This window comes from Centroberyx affinis, unplaced genomic scaffold (genome assembly GCF_046629955.1).
Source record: "Centroberyx affinis isolate AG114_WGS23_722 - 3 ecotype Tasmania unplaced genomic scaffold, CSIRO-AGI_Caff_v1 ptg000786l_1, whole genome shotgun sequence".
Classification (NCBI taxonomy): domain Eukaryota; kingdom Metazoa; phylum Chordata; class Actinopteri; order Beryciformes; family Berycidae; genus Centroberyx; species Centroberyx affinis.
The window spans coordinates 31,386-55,927 of NW_027279393.1; the positions used below are offsets into that span (position 1 = coordinate 31,386).

The 24,542-nt window shown below is 40.1% G+C and overlaps 1 protein-coding gene and 1 pseudogene across 1 annotated transcript; both read left to right on the plus strand.

Moving 5' to 3' along the window:
- Positions 1-1,289: 1,289 nt before the first annotated feature.
- Positions 1,290-20,762, plus strand: LOC139644792 (BOLA class I histocompatibility antigen, alpha chain BL3-7-like; annotated as a pseudogene).
- LOC139644794 (major histocompatibility complex class I-related gene protein-like) lies at positions 10,800-18,387 on the plus strand. Its single transcript, XM_071520282.1, has 4 exons — positions 10,800-12,649; positions 14,629-14,897; positions 17,548-17,829; positions 17,999-18,387. The coding sequence occupies exons 1-4, from the start codon at positions 12,594-12,596 to the stop codon at positions 18,385-18,387; spliced, it is 996 nt and encodes a 331-aa protein (XP_071376383.1). The 5' UTR covers positions 10,800-12,593.
- Positions 20,763-24,542: the final 3,780 nt, after the last annotated feature.

Below are 24,542 nucleotides of genomic sequence, written 5' to 3' on the forward strand. Positions count from 1 at the left end.
ACAGCCACTTGAACTTGAATGGCAAGAGGATGTAGCAAAACGGACTGGCTAAGAAAACTGATTTGAGGCACTTAGGGCACTCTAGAGCAGTGGTTCTCAACGTGGGGTCCGGGTACCACCAGGGGTCCTTGAGGGGGTTCAGCAAATTTATGAATTGTTAAACTTCACCATTACTTAATTTATAAGAAGTTAACACAATTAGAGAATGCAGAAGAATGACTATTTTGGTCATAGCTTCACTGTTTTCTCTCGACCTACAATACAGATAGTGATGAAATTCTGGACAAAATCATATCTGACAATAAAAATATTCTCAGATTTGGGTCCAAATCTCATCAAATGGGGGTCCGTGGCTCTAATGTGGAATAAATGAAGGGTCTTTGATATGAAAATTTGAGAATCACTGCTCTACACACACACTTTTAATGTTTTTAAACTAGTCTATTGTACATGCTGGACAGTAAACACACACACACACACAGCAGTACATCCAGCCATATGTGACACAAACAAAATGAATTTCCACGTGTGGACAACAAAGGCATTCTATTCTATTATATTCTAGTATATTCTATTATATTCTATTATATTCTATTATATTACATTATATTATATTATGTTATATTATATTGATATTATATATCATATGTCTCTCTGGCTCACTTTATCCAGTCGGAACGTAAATAAGTGGAGCTTCACCAGGCTCCACTTCCTTCCTTTACTGCAATGTCTGTAATGACTTCTTAAGGCTTAGATTTAAACTTATTTGAACTTTAATAATTGTGTGTTGTGCCAATTGATACTGCAGAGCATCTGTTTTCTACGGAGCCCCGGAGGTGAAACTGTGTTTTTGTTTTTTGGGGTTTTTTTTTTACTTGTGGGAACGAGATGTGTCATGGTCACAACTTACGTGGGAACAATAAAATAAAATCAAACCTATTTTTGTTTGTATAAATTGTCAAATAGGTGATAGTTAGATTGAGCTAAACTTTTCAGTAAACTCATTGTGTGTGACACCACATCTTTTCCTAATCCTCTGTGAGCATATTTACGACTGAGAGACCAAAAAAAATGTTAAATCTGTCATTATGTAGAAGTAATGCATTCTCAAAATCAGCGAGGATTTTGTAAGCCCTCTAGTGTCTCCCTAGCTTAGTTTCACTTTCAAAGAACAACCTAAGCTCTTCAATACAGCCTAGTAACCCATGACGTAACAGACTTTTGTGAATTTCTATTGGCTAGGATTGGGTTGAACTGGCTGAGGTTGACTGCTGACTGGATATGCAGATCGGAGGCAAAGTTTCAACCGGCTGACACTATATTCATTATTTTCAAGTCTACTTCTTTATCAAAACAAGATGAAAGAGTTTATTTTGATGCTCCTGTTATGTCGCCTGCAACTCCAGGTAAGATCACATTTATCTTTCCTGGAAACATGTAGTTGTTTTAACTGAGGTAGTTACTACAGGCTGATTTCACATTAAGCTGCATTATATTCATATCTGGCTTTAAGTTTATGAACGTGAATAAGTTGTAATCTATTACAAAGTTAAAGGAACACTTCGCCATTTTAAACCTTATCTCCATATATTGGACCTCACCTACATGCTATGTCTGTCTACTCGCTCTGTGTCTCGGAGACGGGCTGTGGGAACTAGAAACTACAACCGCTCTCTGGAGTGGATTCTCGTCTCCGCCCGGCGGCGGGCAGTCAGAGTGCGACCAGGAAGAGAGCGGTTGTAGTTGTAGTCATAATATTATTTCAACTGCAACCTGGTTGCACATGTTTTGGTCATGCTCAAGCCTTCAGACTTTCTGGAAGAAGGTCTTTGAATCCCTTAGCGATATATATAATATGACAATCGAACCTCTTCCTATTATTGCCCTGTTTGGGTTGAAGCCGGAGGACACAGTGTGGTCGACTGAAATGTGTAATGTGGTTGCCTTTACTACTCTGTTGGCTCGACGTCTCATCCTCCTCAATTGGAGGAGATCGGTGCCACCAAGCTTGAAAAAATCAAATTTACATTGAAGGGGAATATAAATAAATTTGAAAGAGTCTGGAGGCCTTTTCTAACCTACTATGACAACCTAACCCAAATAACAGACTGGGAGAGTTCATAACCTAATTCTTTCTTGGTTTGGGGCAGTACTGTAGTAGTTTAACTAAGAGTTATTTTATAAAGATAAAGATGAGTGTAACTGTTATGTATGTATTTGTGCTTGATATCAATGTTTTGGTCATCTTGGGAGGATGCTGGGGGGTGGGTGATATGTTGGGGAGTGGGGGAGGGATGGGGATTATACTGGAATTATTTCATATGTTGATTCTGTGATTTGTAAAATGCAAAATTCCAATAAACAGAAGTTTAAAAAAATATATATATATATTATTTCAACCGACAATGTGTGTCCACTTACCACCATTTAGACCATTATTTTTACAATGTATTTATTATTATTGTATTTTAAACTACTAAAGCCATTTGAGGGTGCTGTGTTCATAGATATTAATGTCAAACCAAACATTTCTATACTGATTATACTGATACTGATGTATTTAATATGATTAAATATTTTAATTAAATAACAGTTGTCAAAAGTACATATGTTGACATTATTTAGAACAAGTTGCCAAATCCATTTTATATTGATATGTAAAACTATTACCTCAATGTTGGGCCTCTGTTTGGCCCTGTTAGATCACACTGATAGTTATTGGATTTATGTACAATAAAATGCAATATATTTAGCTCAGTATCAAGTCTTGAGGCACAAGTCTCAAGTCAAGTCCCAAGTCTAAATGTAGATTACCAAGTCAAGTCCATGTCATTAATGTCAAGTCTCAAGTCTAAATGTAGAACAGCAAGTCAAGTCAGAACAAATCAAGAGTCCAGTATCAATTTAATATCTTAAAGAAAACGAAACATCTAGGACTTTTCAATGCAATATGGTTTTAATAGGATAAAAAACTCGAGTGTGAGAGCATCATAAGTTTTATTTCTATAATCAGTTTCAGCTTCAATAAATTAAATCATTCCATACAAATTCAGAAAACAGAAATTAAATTCAGTCGTCTGCTGGAACAAATCTCATCACTTTCAATCTAAGTCATTTACACAAACACAAGATCTCAAGTCAGGACTTTAGAAACCAAGTCAAGTTTCAAGTATTCTTTTCATGCATCGAGTCAAGTCTCAAGCAATTCAAATTGACTTATCCAAGTCATGTGACTCGAGTCCCCACCTCTGGTATGTTACATGAGTTCAGATTTCAGGCTAATACCTACCTTAATGAGGAGTGTGACTTACTGATGACTGTTGTTATGTATGCAGGAAAGATTTAGCTGTAAATATCTAGAGCAAACTAAAGTTGATGAGTTTCACTTCATAATGAGATATTCACCATTTGAAAAAAGGTAAGGACAGAATCAGCTGTTTTATTTTGTTTATTAATAATGACTCAGGAATTTCAGGTAGTAAAACTTTCAGAAAATGGATATATTTTACAGTGTTTTGGAGTTAAATAACCTCAAATTTCTGGCAAATTATGAATCCCTTCTGAGTCTGTTAATGAATACCAACGTTTACAAAATGAATGAAAATTGTATATACATTACTCTTTGCTCAAGTTGTTGTTTGTTTATTTTAAATATCATTTAATTTTTTTGTCCCATAATCAATGAACAGAAATGTAAATTCTCTGCTGTGCTCAGGGATTTTTCAACCGATCATACATTGTTAGTGTAAAAATTGTTTTAAAAAATGTAAATCAAAACCTGAGTTCCTTATGTTAACTGTTTGTCCCACAGTGACTCACTCCCTGAAGTATTTCTACACTGCATCCTCTGGAGTCCCAAACTTCCCAGAGTTTGTGGCTGTTGGGTTGGTTGATGGAGTTCAGATGTATCACTATGACAGCAACACCAAGAGAGCAGAACCCAAACAGGACTGGATGAACAAAGTCACAGCAGATGATCCACAGTACTGGGAGTGGCAAACTGGGGTTTGTGTGAGTAACCAGCAAGTCTTCAAAGCCGGCATTGAGACTGTGAAGCAGCGTTTTAACCAAACTGGAGGTTTGTTTAAGTTTCACTTTCTACAGCTGAAATGTTTTTCAACATGATTTGCTGTAAAGTAGCAAAGAGATGTAGCTTTCATCTCACACACACACACACACACACACACACACACACTCTTTCTCTCACCCTCTCATACCGTTACCCCCCCACTACCAGGGGGTGTCATTCTCTTCACCCTGCTCCAGCAACTCCCAATTCAGCAACTTTGGTACCTATAAGAATCACATTAAGAAAAGGTAGTAGAAAGATTATGCAATTCCATTTTCCATCTAGACAAATGGCCAAGCTATATGTCCACTTTACTAAGAAATTCAGAATTCTTGAGTCGACCCTGCATAATGCAGTCATCAGGGCTGTTTCCGTCCCCTTCATCACCTTCTGCCACCAGGTCCAGAGGGGATGACGCTTCCATGGAGGCCGCCACTGGCTTTACCTCTGCTACAGAGTCGGTGAGTGGGCAGGTATGACACGTTTTGATGTAAGCTGATATGTCCCTTTCTACCTGGGGCCAATAGAAATGACATAGAACTCTGTCATATGTTTTCTTAATGCCCAAGTGTCCTGCCACATCATGTGCAGTCTGCAAAACGCCATTTCTGAGTTTCATTGGAACCACAATCTGGAAAACAGGATCCCCAACAAATCTGTCACGCTATGGCAATCATTTCCTCACCAACAAGCCCTCCTCAAGGAGGTACACCTGGAAGCACTCTCCATCTCGTCAGCTGAACACACCTGCTGAAACAGCTCCCGCAATGAAAGGTCATCTCGTATTGTATACCTGTATTAAGTCACTGTGAGAGACAATGGAAAGGTAGACACAGGAAACAACACTTTTTCAGTGTGTTACCTTACCCATGTCAGGAGGAGCACAGCTCTGAGCCCGTGTTACAGCACAGGTTGGAAACACCTGTGGATGGTTCTGCTCATCTTTACTGACCTCGTCCAGAGAAGGAGTAAAAGTAACTACAAGAGACAGAGGCAAGTCAGAGCAAACACGACCACCCGTCAAGTCATTTCCCAAAATTATTGCATCTCCCTCAACAGGAAGAGAGGGCCGCACCGCCAGAGAAACCTGCACCAGCTCTGAGGACAAGACTAGCTTATGCAGGGGAAGAGTCAACACCTCCAAACCCATTCCCTTTACTAGTACACAATTCCCAGTGTCAGAGGAGAATGGTAGCATAGACCCCAAGATGAAAGAGTCCAAAGCACCTGTGTCTCTTAAAATCTTTACAAGGACCTTTTGATCACTTCCAACTAGTGACACAAAACCACTTGTTACATAGGGCAAGTAACCTGGATCAATCTCGACTATGTTCAGATCAGGCTGAGCCTGTACCACAACAGAAACCAAAGGACTGACAGGAGATGACACCAGGCCAGCAGCTGCAGCAGATTTGGTGTGCAACTGGACTGCAGCTATAGCCTCAGGTTTTTCAGAAATGCGGGCTGGAGCAACAAGGGCAGCAGGTTTTACCGGGCGGATACTGTGGTGGGACTTAGTTTTTGATTTTAGTACAGGGCACTCATTTTTGGCTGGACCGCAACAGTGGGGCCAGCCCTATAAACGCGAATGTCTGTCATTCACTGACTAACTGACTGACTGACTGACTGAGTGACTGACTGACTGAGTGATGAAGTTACACCATTGGTCGGCCGTGGCACGTGGCATAGGATCACAGAGCCAGAAATTTAAGTTTTCTTTTCTCCGCTGAGATCGGGAGCCCATTTCTCCCATACAGTAAGCAGGCTGACCAATATCATGCATGTAAGCTGAAGCTGCAGTAGAATCTATACAATTATATCATATCACCGTTTATTTCGATGCATATGCACAAGCTCAGTCCACCTGACAGCCCTCTGTTCTGTCGGCGGAGAGAGAGACACAAACAAGCATGGAGGTTTCGGCGCGCTATGTGCTTGCTGCCGACCTTCCCGGCCTTTCCCGGGGCCACGGTTTGTCCCCGGTGATCCGGCCGAGATTTTGGCGGGGGTCCCGACGCCGATGCGTCACCGGTTGTCCGGCGAACAGCGTTTTTGGCACCAATGAGTACCGGAGCGACTGACGCTTGGATCAGGAGGATCAATACAGGCCGTGGGGACGGTGGAGAGGACAGCGGCGGAGGGAGGAGACGGGACGCGCTGGAACGTAGATCAGTATGGATGTATGGACTATTATTCTGTATTAGCAGTCTACAGCAGAGTTAGTTACACCATAGGTCGGCCGTAGCATGTGGCACAACCATACACGGTCCAGCCAAATACTAGGTTTTGACCTAGTCTTGTTCCAATGGCCTCTGTCTAAACAATAGTTACAGGTGCTACTTGGATCCATCTTACCATGACCAGGACCAGACTTGAATGAGGAAGTCACCAGCTCACTGCACCAGGGAAATTCTCTCTGTGTTCCCAGTCACTGCGTCCAATATTTATCTTGTGAGTCAGGGCATATTCATCTGCCAGGACTCCAACAGGACTAGCTCACATAACTCTTCCACAGTCTCTACCTCAGAGGCAACCCGCCAATGGTTAAAAAAAGTTTTTAATTCTTGGGCGAACTCTACGCGTTTGTGTTTCATGCCTTCTGGAATTCCTAAATTTCTGTCGGTATGCCTCAGGCACCAACTCACAAGCTTTTAAGACTGCAGTTTTTACTTTAAGGTAGTTCTCACTGTCCACTAGACTTAAAGCAGAGTAGGCTTCTTGAGCTTTACCTCTCAAGAAACCCTGTAGCAAGAATGTCTGATCAGAGTCACTCCACTTCCTAGTGTGGGCTAGCCTTTCAAACAACAGAAAAAGGTATCTGGGTCTTTTTCAGAAAATTTAGGAGCCAAACAGAAGTTAGCAGATACATCAAACAAAGTTGAACCTGCACCAAGGCATTCTGGTTCCCTGATCTGTGAGGAATCTGAAAACTTCCCATCACAAATCCAATCGGTAGTGCTCTAATTTTTCTCTCTAGTTCATGCTCCAATTCAGCCTCATGTAACCGTGCATTCTGTCTTACTCTTTCATGCTCTTCACGTTCCCGTAGCCGGGCCCATTCTTTATGTTCCAACCCCTGTTGAGGCTGCAACAGCAATTCCTTTTGCTGCTCAAAAGTCAGTGTAGCTGCAAAACCTACCATAGGACGAGCTAACTTAGCAGCTTGCTCTGGAGAACTGGTACTAGAAGGAACCACACTCTTTGTACACGCTGACTCATCTGTGCTGGGCAACACCTCCAACTAAAACAAGCATTCCTGTAATGCAGACTAAATACTATCTTTGTGCCACTGTTCGGGAAGGTCAATCTCAAAGTGGACTGCAACTTTTAACAACCGGTCCTTCGTGTAGGCATGCGCAAACTCATCTATGAAAGACATGGGCACCCCCAGTAACCTACAGCCAAATAATACAACTGAAAAAAACTGACCTGTGTTTGCATGGCTGGACTGTAAATTGGCCACAGGCTGCTTCTGCTGGGTCCTAGCAGAAACAACCATCAACCACTGATAGTTGACTTTGCTATAGGATCTCACTCTGGTTTACTTCGGTCTCAGTCTCTGTCTCTTTCTCAGGTGTCCACATTGTCCAGTTCATGTTTGGCTGTGAATGGAATGATGAGACTGGAGAAATTAATGGGAAATATCAGCATGGTTATGATGGAGAAGACTGGCTGGTATTGAACTTGAAGACAATGACTGGACCGCTCCAACATCACAGGCTGTCATCACCAAACACAAGTGGGATCAGAACAAAGCTCACTTAGCATACTTACAGAACTACTACACCAAGGACTGCATTGATTGGCTGAAGAAGTATGTGGACTATCGGAAGAGCACTCTGCAGAGAACAGGTAGAGTCACATGACCTGATGTAGTTTCATGGACACAACAATGTTCATCTGCCTCTTCTGTTTCTAATGTACAGTAACATTACAGTGAATATGAACCAACTTACAGAGACCCACTGTACATGTAACTGTAATAATTTTTGAGTTAACACACATCTTTCTGTCTTTCTGTCCCTCTCTCTCTCTCTCTCTCTTTCCCTTCCCCCACTCTTTTTCTTTTTTCTCTCTCCCTCTCTCTTCCTTTCTCTACCTCTCTCTTCCTTTCTCTATCATTGTCTCTCTTTCTCTCCCTCTCCGCTTTCCCTCTCATTCTCTCTCCCTCCCCCCTCACTCCCCCTTGGTTATGTCTTTCTATCTTTCTCTATTTCTCTTTCTCTCGCTCCGCCTTCCCACCCTCACCATCTCTCTGCCTTGCTCCCCCTCTCACTTTCTCTTTTCCTAACCCCCCCCTCTCCCTCTACCTTTCTCTACCCTTTTCTCTCTCCCTCTCACTGTCTATCTCACCCCCCTATCTCTCCCTCTCCCCTGCCTCTCTCTCCCCATCTCTCTCTCTCTCTCCCTCTCCCTGTCTCTCCCTTTCCGCTGCCCCCCCTCTCTCCCTCTCTCTCTTTATCCCCTCTCTCTCTCTCTCTCTCTCTCCAGTGCTTCCCTCTGTGTCTCTCCTCCAGAAGTCTCCCTCCTCTCCAGTCAGCTGCCACGCTACAGGTTTCTACCCTGACAAAGGCATGTTGTTCTGGACTAGAGATGGAGAGGAGCTTCAGGACCTCGTGGACCAGGGAGAGATCCTCCCCAACCACGATGGAACCTTCCAGACGAGCGTTCAGCTGGATGTTTCATCAGTCAAACCTGAAGACTGGGGGAAGTACGAGTGTGTGTTTCAGCTCTCTGGTGTCAAGGAGGACATCGTCACCAAACTGGACCCAGCAGAGATCAAGACCAACAACCCGGGTAAGACTGGGATCAGAGCTGATGGAGGAGGAGAGACATTTAGTTTACTTCTTACACCTGACTTGCAATTTATGAATGAATGAATGAATGTATTTGACAATATCATAAAAGAAGAAAAAGACACTCAAACACTGAGTATAGTTCTTGTTCAACATCAATTATATGTAAATACAACAATACATTTTAAAAATACAACAAATACCGATTATCGAACAAAAAATAATCCTATTGGCCTCTGAGCCATTTCTTGAGCGCATTTGAAACCTCCTAGACCTTTAATTGTCTTAATATTACTTGGCAACCTATTCCACAAACTTACTGCTGCATATAAAAAAAGTTTCCTTTCCCAGGTTAGTCTTAAATCTGGGAGGAACAAAATCTGTGGCGCTCCCTCTAGTGGAGTAGCTAGGAATACATTGTGTTTTTGTTGTACCGGACCGTTTCTCTGGTGGTTGTTTTTTTTGTTTCTTTTGAGATCAGAAGTTTCCATAAGAAGTTTTTGTCAGTTTTATATATCCAAATGAAAAGATTAAATTAAACTTTTGAAAAGATTTTATATATGGTATCTATTACAAGTTCCAGCCTATGTTTCTATGCCCCCTATGGTGTTCCAATCAGACAGTTTTAACTCCATGAGAATATTGAAGGAAACCAAACGTGCCGGTCGGTTCACTAAAACACATTAGGTGTCTCTCTTGTTTGTCTGATTCACATGACCTCCTCTCTATACTTAAATACTGAAGTGGAACAAAAACATAATGTGATCCATCCAGTGTTATGTGACAAAGTCTGAATGCTCTGTTTTGGTTCCATGTTCTCCTTCAGGGATCAATACTGCTCTTGTCATTGGAGTCGTTGGACTGCTGCTCCTCCTGGTGATCTGCATCGCTGGAGTCTTCATCTGCAGAAGGAACAATAATGGTGAGGGACGAAGAGTTTCTTAATCTTCATAAAGCCATTTTTACTCCTCTAGCGTAGGATACATGCTTGTGACAGTCTTAGTGTTATTGTTCCATAACTTCATATATATTTTATGTGTGGTGCTTCTGGTAATTCAAAGTCCATAAAATATTAATATCATCTCAGCAAATACATTTAGTTGACATATCTAGAAATAGTGATGCACATACATGTAACATCAATTTGTGTTTCCATTAATAAATCTTTATTTGTAATCTGTCATTGAGTAATCATGTAACCTCTTGTCTGTATTTCAGGGTTCAAACCTGCTAACAGTAAGTTTTTCCTTTGATTGTTTTTGGAATCTTCTGTACTGTAATGTGTAATATTTGGATCTGTTGCTTGCACTGTTTGTACTTAAAAAGAAACTGGCAGAAGGCCAGGTATTAGTAATTAATAACTAATCTGTCATGTTCAGTTCTGTTTCTTACATTATTTCTGTTCATTTCAAATTCAATTATTTTACTTTGTCGTCTTTTTGTAGCTTGGGAGACTCCGTCCAGTGAAGTTGTATCTCCTACCTGATCACAGTGAGTACTTCATCATGTAAACTATTCTGTGCAGATGTGCATAACTGCTGTACCGGCATAACACTCACAGATATAGATACTCTATCTTTACTAAATCATCGATATCCTTGAGGTGAAAACACAATTTAGAGTTGTAATTCACATTCACCTGCTGGTGAGGATTCAACAAGCCTTTCTGATAAAGCATTTTCTCACTCAGTGTTACAGTATAATTAATTATTTTAAAAAATTAGTATTATTATATTAATAATTAACCGTTGGTGTTGAGTTTCTGTCCTTATTCTGATGTACAAAAAAGCACATTGCAAATCTCTATATCTAAATGTTATCTTTTGATGCATAAATTAAATATCCCATACAATATGAAAGCAAATAGACTTGTGAACAATAATAAGTTCAATATTTCATCTTGTCTGTTTGTTAATCTACCTTGACAGGTGACCAGTGGAGATAAGAAGAGGATGGTGAACTCCATCCACTCCACTGAGGCATCTAAAAAAATTGCAGCAGTTGTTTCTAATCTGCAACAAAAGTGCACATACAAAACAAACAAACAAAACAAAACTTGTTTTATTGAATGTTGATGTGTAAAGTCATAGGATCTGTCAGAAAGTTGTGGGACAAATCAAATTGTTAAAATTTGCGTTGATTTACTCCCCAAAGATGAATATTTCTGGTTGCTTCTTGTTTCATTTTTCTGCATTTGTGCTTCACCCCTGCCTCCATACTGTGTTGGTGCTACTATTAAATGCGGGTTGTTTTCTCTTAACTGAGTGACAGTCAGAACTGGCAGCAGCATCACTGTACAGGTAAATCCTCCTCTGTAGGAGTAACAACATCAGCAGAGTACTGATGCTGCTGTACAGCTGTTTCTGCAGAGCTTTTGTGGAGAGGGATTACTACAGCAGCTACCAGAGACCAAACACATGATGAGAGAACAAACAGAGGACACTTCCTTTACCATGCTGACAGACATGTTGGAGGCCTCAAAGACGGCACAAGTCCTCAGTGGGATGAAGAGGTGTCACCTGGACCTCCTGGGGATAAGTGAATATTGCTGGACTTGCTTTACGATGGATCCACCATGCTCCATTCAGGTCACAGACACCCACACACATGGTGTAGCCATCATTCTGTCAAAGGAGAAAGACTAAACCTTGCTGGAATGGGAACCAGTGAGAGAGAGGCTGATCAGAGTACATCTCAGTTCAAAGTACTGCAAACTCACCATCATGCAGTGCTGTGCACCAACAAATGAGGCTGAAGAGGACAAAGACAACTGGTACGAACTCCAAAGCACCCCAACACAACATGCTTCAGATAACTGGAGACTTGAGAGCCAAAGTGGGCTCTGACAGTACCAACTACCAGAGAGCAACGGGCACCCAGGGGTGCAGAGAAAGAAACAACAATGGAGAACGGCTGATTGACCTGAGCATGAACAACAACCTCGTCATCAGCAGAAACATTTTCATTTACATCATAAGCTCAGGTGGAAGTCACACATATAAATAAATGTTGTTTTTTTAAGACCCCTCTGAAGTTTGTTGCTTTCATAAACTAAATCACATTATTTTCCTAAATTGACATTATTGACCTAAAGCTATGCAACATAATGATGATATATGAAGATATTTAGCCCCTTGTATGTACTTGTAGACTTTGGTCTCTTATGTAGATTTATTGTATGTGTTATCAGTTCTACATTATTGGTTGTAACTTTTATGTAGGCCAAGTCACCACTAAAGAAGTCTCCACCACTACAGATTTTCCATTTCCGTTAAGTAAAAGTAATACTATTTTTATATGAAAACAGCCTAAAGTAACGTAAAATATTTTTCATTTCTTGGCATTGTCAAATAAGTGTATGGTATGATGGATCGAGATAAAAACAAATTCAGCGTGACTGTGTGTGATACCACATCTTTGCCTAATCCTCTACTGTGAGCATATTTAGGACTGAGAGACAAAACTAATATGTACAATCTGTCGTGTGTGAAGTAATGCGTTGTCTTCTCTCCCTAGCCTGTAGTTTTACTTTCAAATAACAACCTCAGCGCTTCAATTCAGCCTCGTAATCCAGGAAGTAACAGTCTTTTCTGAATTTCTATTGGCTGGAATTGGACTCTTGACCGTGAGGCTAACTGTGTAATGATCTGCTGACCGGAGGCAAAGTTCAACCAGCAGAAGATTTATTCATTATTTTAAAATGTAGTCTACTTCTTTATCAAAACAAGATGAAGGAGATTATTTTGTTGCTGCTCTTCTGTCATGTTGCATCTCCAGGTAAGATCACATTTAAAATCTTTCCTTTGAATATGAAGTTGTTATAACTGAAATTTGATTTAGTTGCTGCGTAGGCTGATGTCACATTAAGCTGCATCATATTCACATCTGGTTTTGTTGTGTTTAGTGTTGGTTAAGCCGTAAATAAGTTGTTTTAATCTTCTTAATATTGCTAAGTTAAACGGAGAATGGATGTACATGTATATGTATTATCTACTACAGCCTGTTGATTCTCACATCATTCATATTTCATCTGACAATGTGTCATATTGAGACTATTTTGTGATTATAGATATTAATGTCAGCTTTGTCAACTTTCCTTCTATACTGATACTTATTGACATGATGTATTTAATATGATTAAATATTTTAATTAAATAACAGTTGTCAAAATAGCATGATGTGTTGACAATGACTCATGAATTCCAGGTCGTAAAATTTTCAGAAAATTGATATATTTGACAGTGTTTTGGAATGAAATAACCTTAAATTTCTGGCAAATTATAAATCCCTTTTGAGTCTGTGTTAATGAATACCAAGCCTTTACAAAATGAATGAAAACTCTCTGTACATTACTCAAGACACTGTTGCTTTATTTATTTGTCCCATAGTCATCAAATAGAAATGTAAATTCTCTGCTGTCCTCGGGGAATTTTCAACCGATCATACATTGTTATTATAAAGATTTATTTAAATAAGACTAGCTAGACCCAGTGCAAGCCGGACCTCCTCTTGGCTTTCACACACTAGTGTTCTGTACTGCCCATGACCTGCTCTATCATTTTCAGTCACATTGACCCCTGGAGACATTTTGAGTTTAATACAATGTTGGAAAGAGGGGCATTTATGCCCCTTTATGTCTTGACTGTTACCAAACTATGTGCTAAGGGCCTCAAAGTTTGCAGTCTATTTTAGACATTTATTCAAATATATTAGAGATATCATTCAAACATAACATACTAACATCAAATTTCCAGTCTTGAGGGCGTATACACACACAGACATGTACACACACACGCTCAAGCTGACGTGCGCACACACATTTTGAACTTCAACCACAGTTAAGCCTCACTTGTGTATGAAGATGCACGTGAGCAAACTTATGTGTGCACGTTATGCATGCATGCACACTCCACATGCACACGGATGCGAGGAAGAGTCACCGGTGTCACTCTCAACAGGTCGCACATTCACCGGCACCGGAGAAAAGACTATAGCCTGAAATGAAGTTAGTCCACTGAGCCTCAGTCGCGGCGAAATGGAGTTTGATATTTGAGATATTTCCGCCGGGAATTCATTTCTATGTTTTCTATGTTGTTTAATAGTAATAATTTCAGTCAGTAATAGTCTATCACTGATTTTAATTCAGTTTCTCTCGATTCGGTTTCTCTCTTTCTCCCTCCCCCCCCCCCCGGTTGCGATGCCTGACAACTACGTTTTCCGCGGAAGAAACATTAACTTTGACTGGACAATAAAGTGAACGATGATAATGTGGTTTCAACAAACTTGTTTCTATCGCAGATGTTCATTCAGGATTTGAAGGGACGCTTGTAGTAGCGCGACTCGCCACCTCGAAACTCGTGTACAAATTTTTAAACTAACCGTTGTCGATGTGAAATGAAGACAGTTTCAACAACCGCATGGCTGATTTCAGAAACACATTTCGGTGAACCATTTTCGTAATATAAGAGGAAGTTTCCAAACGAGCCGCCATGTTTTTCCAGTTTGAAATCTGGGGCAGAAACACACCGTGACAGTGCAAACAACGCGATATCACGTACACCACCATGACTCTGTAGGTCTTGACGCCACTTATCGCGCGACTTTCAACAATGGGTAGTCGGTAGGTAGGTAGGTCGGTCGGTCAGTCAGTCAGTCAGTCAGTCAGTCAGACAGTCAGTCAGTTAGCTACTTTCACTCTTCTAGGCCAGCCCAGCAAAAATGTAAATGAAAACCTGAGTTTCTTATGTTAACTGTTTGTCTCACAGTGACTCACTCCCTGAAGGTTTTCCACACTGGATCCACTGAAGTCCCAAACTTCCCAGAGTTTGTGGCTGTTGGGTTGGTTGATGGAGTTCAGATCGGTCACTATGACAGCAACACCAAGAGAGCAGAAGCCAAACAGGACTGGATGAACAAAGTCATAGCAGATGATCCACAGCACTTGGAGTGGCACACTGTGAGATGTTTGGAGGCCCAGCAGTCCTTAAAAGCCGAACTTCAGAGTCTGAAGCAGCGCTTCAACCAAACTGGAGGTTTGTTTGTGTTTCACTTTATTCTGCTGAAATATTTTTCATCCTGGTTTGTTGTAAAATAGCACAGAGAAGTAGCTTCCATCATACACACACACACAGATACAATGACTGGATGCTAGTCTGCTGTACTGCTACAGTGTTTCTGTCCATCCCATAATAACCAACAGAGATTATTAACAGTTCATCTCCAATAGATTAGATTAGAATAATTTATAATAAAAAAAAACATAATAACTCTACTGTAGAAACCTGTTTATCACAGCAGTTTCACAACACACAGCTGATAGAATAACATTACTGCCTGGTTTCTCAATCTACGGAGCAGGACTGTAAACTGGACACAGGCTGCTTCTGCTGGGTCCCATATGACAGTTAGCAGTATGTTTTAATAAACCTGCTGACAGGACAAGATGTTCAATTTCTCATCCAGGTCACAGGTTGAAAAGGTTTTAACACCCAACTCTGCTGTGTCTATCCCATAATAAATATATAGTAGAACTACAGATTAGATTACATTAACTCTACTGTACTGACCACAGTGTGTCCATCCCATAGTACATACACTGAACAAAAATATGAATGCAACACTTTTGGTTTTGCTCCCATTTTTCATGAGTTGAAATAAAAGATCTAAGACTTTTTCTATGACCACAAAAGGTTTATTTCTCTCAAATTTTGTTCACAAATTAGTTTAAATCCGTGTTAGTGAGCACTTTTCCTTTGCCAAGATAATCCATCCACCTGACAGGTGTGGCATATCAAGATGCTGATTAAACAGCATGATTATTGCACAGGTGTGCCTTGGGCTGGTCACAATAAAAGGCCACTCTAAAATGTGCATTTTTATCTTGAAAAAAGACATTTATTGTTGAACTATGGATTATATATTGAACTATGGATCTCACATGACTAGGGCTACAGATATGCATTTTTTGAAAACCAGTCAGTATCTGGTGTGACCACCATTTTCCTCATGCAGTGCGACACATCTCCTTCACATAGAGTTGATCAGGTTGTTGATTGTGGGCTGTGGAGTGTTGGTCCACTCCTCTTCAATGGCTGTGCCAAGTTGCTGGATATCGGCAGGAATTGGAACATGCTGTCGTACACGCCGATCCAGAGCGTCCCAAACATGCTCAACAGGTGACATGTCTGGTGAGTATGCAGCCATGCAAGAACTGGGATGTTTTCAGCTTCCAGGAATTGTGTACAGGTCCTTGCAACATGGGGCCGAGCATTATCCTGCTGCAACATGAGCTCTGGTGGACATTCCTGCAGTCAAATCTTGCAACATCTGTGGCTTTGTGTTGTGTGATAAAACTGCACATTTTAGAGTGGCCTTTTATTGTGACCAGCCCAAGGCACACCTGTGCAATAATCATGCTGTTTAATCAGCATCTTGATATGCCACACCTGTCAGGTGGATGGATTATGTTGGCAAAGGAGAAGTGCTCACTAACACGGATTTAAACAAATTTGTGAACAAAATCTTAGAGAAATAAGCCTTTTGTGAATAGAAAAGGTCTTAGATCTTTTATTTCAACTCATGAAAAATGGGAGCAAAAACAAAAGTGTTGTGTTTACATTTTTGTTCAGTATATATAGAATACTAGACAATAGATGATAACTCTACTGACCACAGTGTGTTGGTCCATCCCATAATAAATCTCCAGCAGTAGAAACACATTAGATGATAATAACTCTACTGACCACAGTGTGTTGGTCCATCCCATAATAAATCTCCAGCAGTAGAAACACATTAGATGATAATAACTCTACTGACCACAGTGTGTTGGTCCATCCCATAATAAATCTCCAGCAGTAGAAACACATTAGATGATAATAACTCTACTGACCACAGTGTGTTGGTCCGTCCCAGTAGGCGGCACCAAGCCAACATCTGCAGGTGGAAATAGTTGTTGGTTGTATGGAATGATTGATGGATGGATGGACCAATCAGGACAGACAGACTGCCTCCCAGTCTCCATAATGGTCCTGCTGGTCTCTGCCTTATTCTGACCAGTTGTAGTAACACACTACTGAACAGACTCACTGTCCTGGCTGACCAGGTCTAGCCTAGTGACTAATCCTAGGCTGAAACTCTCCTTCAGTGGAAGCTTCTAGACCAGCCTCAGGACAGTCTAGTGAGCTTCTGTAGTTTCTCCTAGGAAGAGGATATTGTGGGAGTGATCCACTGGCTGCAGGGTTTCAGTGGATGTGATGTTAACTCCAGGATCAGGTTCAGTGTGTGTCTGCTGGTCAGGACTCCACCTCAGTGTGTGTGTGTGTGTGTGTGTGTGTGTGTGTGTGTTCCTGCAGCTCACATGAAGCCACTACCTTCAACAGTGTAGATAAACTGTCTGTTGGTCTCTGTGGTAAAGAGAGGATACTGACTGTGTTAGGATCTCACTCTGTTTTACAGCAGTCTCTGCCTCTCTGTCTCTCTCTGAGCCGTCCACACTGTCCACATTATGTTTGGCTGTGAGCGGCTTCCATCCAGCCAGTAACAGCAGTAGGTGTAGATCCTCTGTTTTGGTGTCTGTAGATCAGTGTGTCTCTGTGGTAAAAATGTGATATCAACCACTGATAGTTGACTGTGCTAGGATCTCACTCTGGTTTACTTCAGTCTCTGTCTCTGTCTCTCTCTCAGGTGTCCACACCTACCAGAGGACATTTGGCTGTGAATGGGATGATGAGACTGGGGATTATGTTAATGGTTTTAATCAGCATGGTTATGATGGAGAAGACTGGCTGGTATTGGACCTGAAGACACTGACATGGATCGCTCTAACACCGCAGGCTGTCATCACCAAACAGAACTGGAACAATAACAAAGCTGGATTAGCAAACTGGAAGTTCCGCTTGACCCAGCTTTGCATTGACTTTCTGAAGAAGTATGTGCACTATGGGAAGAGCACTCTGCAGAGAACAGGTAGAGTCACATGACCTGATGTAGTTTCATGGACACAACAATGTTCATCTGTCTCTTCTGTTTCTAATGTACAGAAACATTACAATAAATATGAACCAACATACTCTCTCTCTCTCTCTCTCTCTCTCTCTCTCTCTCTCTCTCTCTCTCTCTCTCTCTCTCTCTCTAGTGCTTCCCTCTGTGTCTCTCCTCCAGAAGTCTCCCTCCTCTCCAGTCAGCTGCCACGCTACAGGTTTCTACCCTGACAAAGGCATGTTGTTCTGGACTAGAGATGGAGAGGAGCTTCAGGACCTCATGGCCCAGGGAGAGATCCTCCCCAACCACGATGGAACCTTCCAGAGGAGCGTTCAGCTGGACGTTTCATCAGTCAAACCTGAAGACTGGGGGAAGTACGAGTGTGTGTTTCAGCTCTCTGGTGTCAAGGACGACATCGTCACCAAACTGGACCCAGCAGATATCAAGACCAACAACCCGGGTAAGACTGGGATCAGAGCTGATGGAGGAGGAGAGACATTTAGTTTACTTCTTACACCTGACTTGCAATTTATGAATGAATGAATGAATTAATGTATTTGACAATATCATAAAAGAAGAAAAAGACACTCAAACACTGAGTATAGTTCTTGTTCATGAGCGCACATTTGAAACCTCCTAGACCTTTAATTGTCTTAATATTACTTGGCATCCTATTCCACAAACTTACTGCTGCATATAAAAAAAGTTTCCTTTCCCAGGTTAGTCTTAAATCTGGGATGTACAAAATCTGTGGAGCTCCCTCTAGTGGAGTAGCTAGGAATACATTGTGTTTTTGTTGTACTGGTTTATCTGGTTGTTGTTTATTTGTTGTCATTTTAGTTTCTGTCGTCCAGTTCAGTTTGTTTTTTGTCAGTCATATTGATATTTTTTTTTCTTTTCCAAGTTTCCATGAGAAGTTTTTGTCAGTTTTATATATCCAAATGAAAAGATTAAATTAAACTTTTGAAAAGATTTTATATATGGTATCTATTACAAGTTCCAGCCTATGTTTCTAACAAAAACATAATGTGATCCATCCAGTGTTATGTGACAAAGTCTGAATGCTCTGTTTTGGTTCCAGGTTCTCCTTCAGGGATCAATACTGCTCTTGTCATTGGAGTCGTTGGACTGCTGCTCCTCCTGGTGATCTGCATCGCTGGAGTCTTCATCTGGAGAAGGAACAATAATGGTGAGGGACGAACAGTTTTTTTTACTCATCATGAAGCTATTTTTACTCCACTGTTGGATTTTAGCACACATGCTTGTGACAGTCTTAATATATAGTTTATGTGTGGTGCTTCTGGTAATGCAAAGTCCATAAAATATAAATATTATCTTAACAGAAACATTTAGTTGACATTTCTAGTAATAGTAATGCATATATGTAACTTAATTTTCTCTTTATTACTCGTCATTGAGTAATAATGTAACCTCTTGTCTGTATTTCAGGGTTCAGACCTGCTAAAAGTAAGATTTCTTCCTTCTTAAAATATATACATATATATATATATTTTTTTTTTGGCATGTACTGTACTGTAATGTGTAATATTATAATATCTGTTGCTTCCATGGTTTGTACTTAAAAGACAAGGCAGACAGCCAGGCATTGGTAATCAATCACTAATCTCTCATGTACAGTTCTGTTTCTTATAATATTGCTGTTCATTTCAATTTTTTATTTTTATTTTGTCGTCTTTTTGTAGCTTTGGAGACTTCATCTGCCAAAGCTGCATCTCCTACCTGATCACAGTGAGTACTTCATCATGTAAACTATTCTGTGCAGATGTGCATAACTGCTGTACTGGCATAATACTCACAGATATATAAGCAGATACTCTATCTTTACTAAATCATCGATTTCCTTTAGACGAAAACACAATTTAGAGTTGTAATTCACATCCACCTGCTGGTGAGGATTCAAAAAGTCATTCTGATAAAACATTTTCTCACTCAGTGTTACAATGTAATTATACAGAAAACACTTGCCATTGATGTTTTATCGTTATTCTGATGTACAAAAAAGCAGATTGCATCATTCTATATCTAAATGTTATCTTTTGATCCAGAAATGAATATCCCATACAATATGAAAGCAAATAGACTGCACAGTGTGAAAAATAAATTAAATATTTCACCTTGTCTGTCTGTTAATCTGTCTTGACAGGCGATGAGTGGAGATAAGAAGAGGATGGTGAACTCCAATAAATTACAGAGGCATCAAGATAAATTGCAGCAGTTGTTTCTAATTTGCAACAAAAGTGCACATTAACAAAACTTGATTTACTTGCCAAAGATGAATATTTCTGGTTGTTTCTTGGATCATTTTTCTGCATTTGTGCTTCACCCCTGCCTCCATACTGTATTGGTGCTACTATTAAATGCAGGTTGTTTTCTCTTAACTGAGTGACAGTCAGAACTGGCAGCAGCATCACTGTACAGGTAAATCCTCCTCTGTAGGAGTAACAACATAAGCAGAGTACTGATGCTGCTGTACAGCTGTTTCTGCAGAGCTTTTGTGGAGAGGGATTACTACAGCAGCTACCAGAGACCAAACACATGATGAGAGAACAAACAGAGAGGACACTGGCGTAAATATCCACGGGGCCCAGAAGCTGTCAGGGGCCCATGTAGGAAGGTGATTTTTTGCTGCTTTACTGCCCTCACGCACATTGACCGTTTCACGCAGTCTTCCAAGTAACCGTTCAAGGATATCACTACTGGTGATTGTGATAGCTATATATACCACCTTCCCACCTTGTGTATAACACTTATGGTTTTGAGTCATAGCCTATTTTTATGTGTGTTAATTTGCTCTTATCGGGACTTTAGGGTCTGTGTTGGGGGAAATTCGGGATTTGCAGTATGGCATCTTCCTTGTTAGTGTAACAAAAAAGGGTTTGATAAAAGAATAAAATGTTTCTGAAAACCTAATTTAGAGTTGTTTTTGTGTTGATATGTGTGTTGTGTATTTGTGGATCATAGTTGTTTTATAACCTATAAAAGATTGTTCAGGCATTCATATGACAAAAAATATTGTGCAAAAGTTCTTTTTACATATTACAGTCGATGGTGAGCCTGTTCATTGACACCAAATTAACCTTCTGGTACCTTGATGAAAACACAAACACTTCCAGAGAGCAGAGTCACAGATTCTGATGATCATTTATCAGGTTGATAATTTAGAGACCAACAGAAAGTCACGTGACATCCTCTTCTGGTCATTTCTCAGTTCAGCGGGAGATACATAATCTGTCCAGAGGGGACGCTGTGACACTGCTGATTCCTCTGTAATGGTAAACTGAATGATAAACTTTTATTATTAACATTTATACAACATTCAGACATTGTAGATTTAGTTTAAAAATTGGAGTGCAATAGTGTAATATTGCGATTATACAACAGTTACCAACAAAATAAAAGATATAAACAAAATGTATTCATATTGTGGGGCAATTCGCTCTCAAAATAAAAACCTTTTTGCTAGTGTTATCTCCGTTTCCCTGGAAATACATGAGGTCTTACTAATAACTGGAAAACAATCAGTCACGTCAGTAGACTCCTATGTAATGGAACCTAGTTTACTACTCCAGCAAGTAGGCGGAGCCTTAGTAACGACCTAGCAACAGAGACGATTTCTAGTCCCTGTTGAGTCAGCCAGCCAACTTGAGCTAATGCTTTCTAGAGATCGCGGGATTTCCCAAACTGAATAAATACCACACATATAAACACAAAACTGCCTTGCTAGCTCAATCTTGTTGTAACTAAGATATCTGCTGAAAAAAAAAAAATTCCATGGACAGATTTAGCTACTATGTCCGCGAACTTCACATGTATTTTTAAACTAGTAGCGCCATGTCACCGACTCACCGGCACAGCTGATGGATGCCAGAGCGTCTGGTAACATCAAGGCTGAACAGAGTTAGCGTAGCGTTATATTTAAATATAATGTATGATAATATGGCGGAGTAATATTTAGTGATGAGCACGGCTAGGTGTGCTGTCATGCTGATTTGAGCACGTTCTAAATGTCTAGTTGACCAATCAGATTGCTTGGTCGGAACTACCTGTTGTATAATTATAGTTTTTTCACAATTTATGTTTAAACATGATATTCTTCCCCATAGAAATGAATGGAGAATCTTCAGCCTGCTAGAGTGGTGATGTCATCACACACTCTAGGAACTCTAGAGGCTGTGATTTTTACTAAATATTCCATGTTTTGAAACTGTGGTAGCTCCCACATTTTTCACCCTACATACACATTTTACACATCAAGCTGTTCTGCTACTTCTCGTGCCACTCACAATGTCAATATCTAAGTCATAGCATTTATAGTTTTTGAGTTACGAACATTTGTTTAACACTGGGTAAAAACTGCTTTCTACAGCCCTCATCTCTCATTCAGCAGGTCTGTTCTGAAGATACTTTTTAAACTGCCACTATTCCCACAATTTTCACAGCACATACATATATTTTACATCAGACTGTTCATATACTTCTCCTCTCTCTCACAATGTCAATATCTAAGTGGTAGCATTTGTAGTTTTTGAGTTAGTGACATTTGTTCAACACTTGTCTTTTACAGTCATGTTGCCTTGTTTCTGCCGATTTTTCATTCTACAAATACAATATTTGATCTGTAATAGTTCCCACATTTTTCATACTACACGCACATATTATACATCAAAATGTTGACATACTTCTTATCTCTCCCAATATATAAATATCTAAGTGATGGGATATGTATTTTGTGAGCTATGATGGTTTGTTCAACACTAGGGAATAGTATTTGTGTCGATTTTCAACAGATTGTTTCCTTTTAACTCTAGTCATTTCCACAATTTTAACAGCAGACATACAAGTGGTCAGTGTAAAGGTTTGCAATGCAGAAGATTGTGGATTCAAATCCAGTGGGTAACATTATCTTCTGACACCACCAAGCTTGAAGCTTTTTAATACTGATAGTCCAATTACTACTACTACTGCTAATTGTATTACTTCTACTCCTGATATTACAACTGCTGCTTTTACTACAACCCATAATACTACAACCTTTAAAAAGGCACACACACACACACACACACACACACAACACAGGTATAATTACTATTAAATGACTGATTCTACTTTCATTACAACTACTGCTGCTACTACTACTGCTACTGCTACTACTGGTACTTCTACTGCTACTCCTGCTGCTAGTACTACCACTATTGCTCTTTTACTGTTTCTAATACTAGTAGTCCCAATACTACTACTGATAGAAAGCTTCTCTCCTTTCTCTACAGACACTGCCGGCAGAGCTCCCCCTGGTGGCCTATTCACGACACTGTTGATTCTGCCTGTACTGTAGTATCATGTTTATGGCAGCAGGGGGCGCTCCAAAGGCACTTTCAGCACAGCTCCACCTGGTGGCCTATTCATGACACTGTTGATTCTTCCTGTACAGTTGGATTTGATTATAAATATTCATCATGGACTGATGTATGGTCCTAATCCCTTTGATGTTTTTCCGTTTTAACTTAAAATGTTAACATTTTAATTGTGCTTCCTCAAGTAAAATCAACGTTGTTGCTGTTCATGTCAGTGCTTCTATACAGCCAGCAGATGGCGACAAAGACCATGAATTCCCCACATAGGCTTGTTGTCTTTGTGATGCGTTTGGCCACGTTGGAAAGCTGGGAATCTCTAGTTTCGTTCGATATTGTTGTTGTAGAGTGATGAGAAAAGTATCCCAGTGCCTTTGAATGCAACTGGCTCTTATATTTACTACGTCTATATTTTTACCACAGTATTATTAAAACTCTTTGTAATCAGACATGCAGTTGGTTTACAGATTCTGAAAGCTCAAGCTCTGAAAGCTTCCCCCTGTTTTCAAAACAGTACAACACTCATTTCATCTATAAGAATAATTCAACTTTTCACAGCGACTTTTCCCCCCTACGCCATTGGGATCCCAGTACAGGGAGCTTTGGGTAGATGCAGTTCAAGTAAAATAAATAATCACTTTTATGAATAGTAGGCTATGCCTCTGTGGGAGCACTGCTGTTGCTGAATCCTGGACAATGTTTACTCAAGTATTGAATGACTTTTGTGTTACAGCTTGATTGCATTTTATGCATGGAATTAACTGGATAAACAGTGTCTTAGGTTTTCAAATGTTTTTATTTTCTGGAGTCAATATAACCACCTACAGTGTATTTTCACTGTGTAAGATACACACACAACTCTATCTCTCTATTTGGCTCTCTGTGACCTAGTGCCAGTGATAGTGCTACTAATACTACTACTACTTCTAATACTGCTACTACTACTACTACTATTTCTAATACTGCTGCTACTACTACTACTACTACTTCTAATACTACTACTACTACTACTACTACTAGTGGTATTGTCTAGTAGTAGTGTTCCTACTACTGTTCAGTTACACATTTTAACTACTTCAAACAGTGAAATTTCTAGTACTGTAGTACTACTACTACTACTACTGCAGCTACTACAGTGTCAGCAGTCTCTCTACTACACTGTAGCTGGTTTACACTTGCACTGGCTTTCAGTCCTTTGCTGTTTCTACTGCTACTACTACTATAGCTATGAGCTACTACGGCAAACAGCAGATCAAAATACTCAAAATGTACAGACATTTAAACACTTTGTCATCAATTCAACTGTCTTCAACCTGTCTTGCTGAAGCA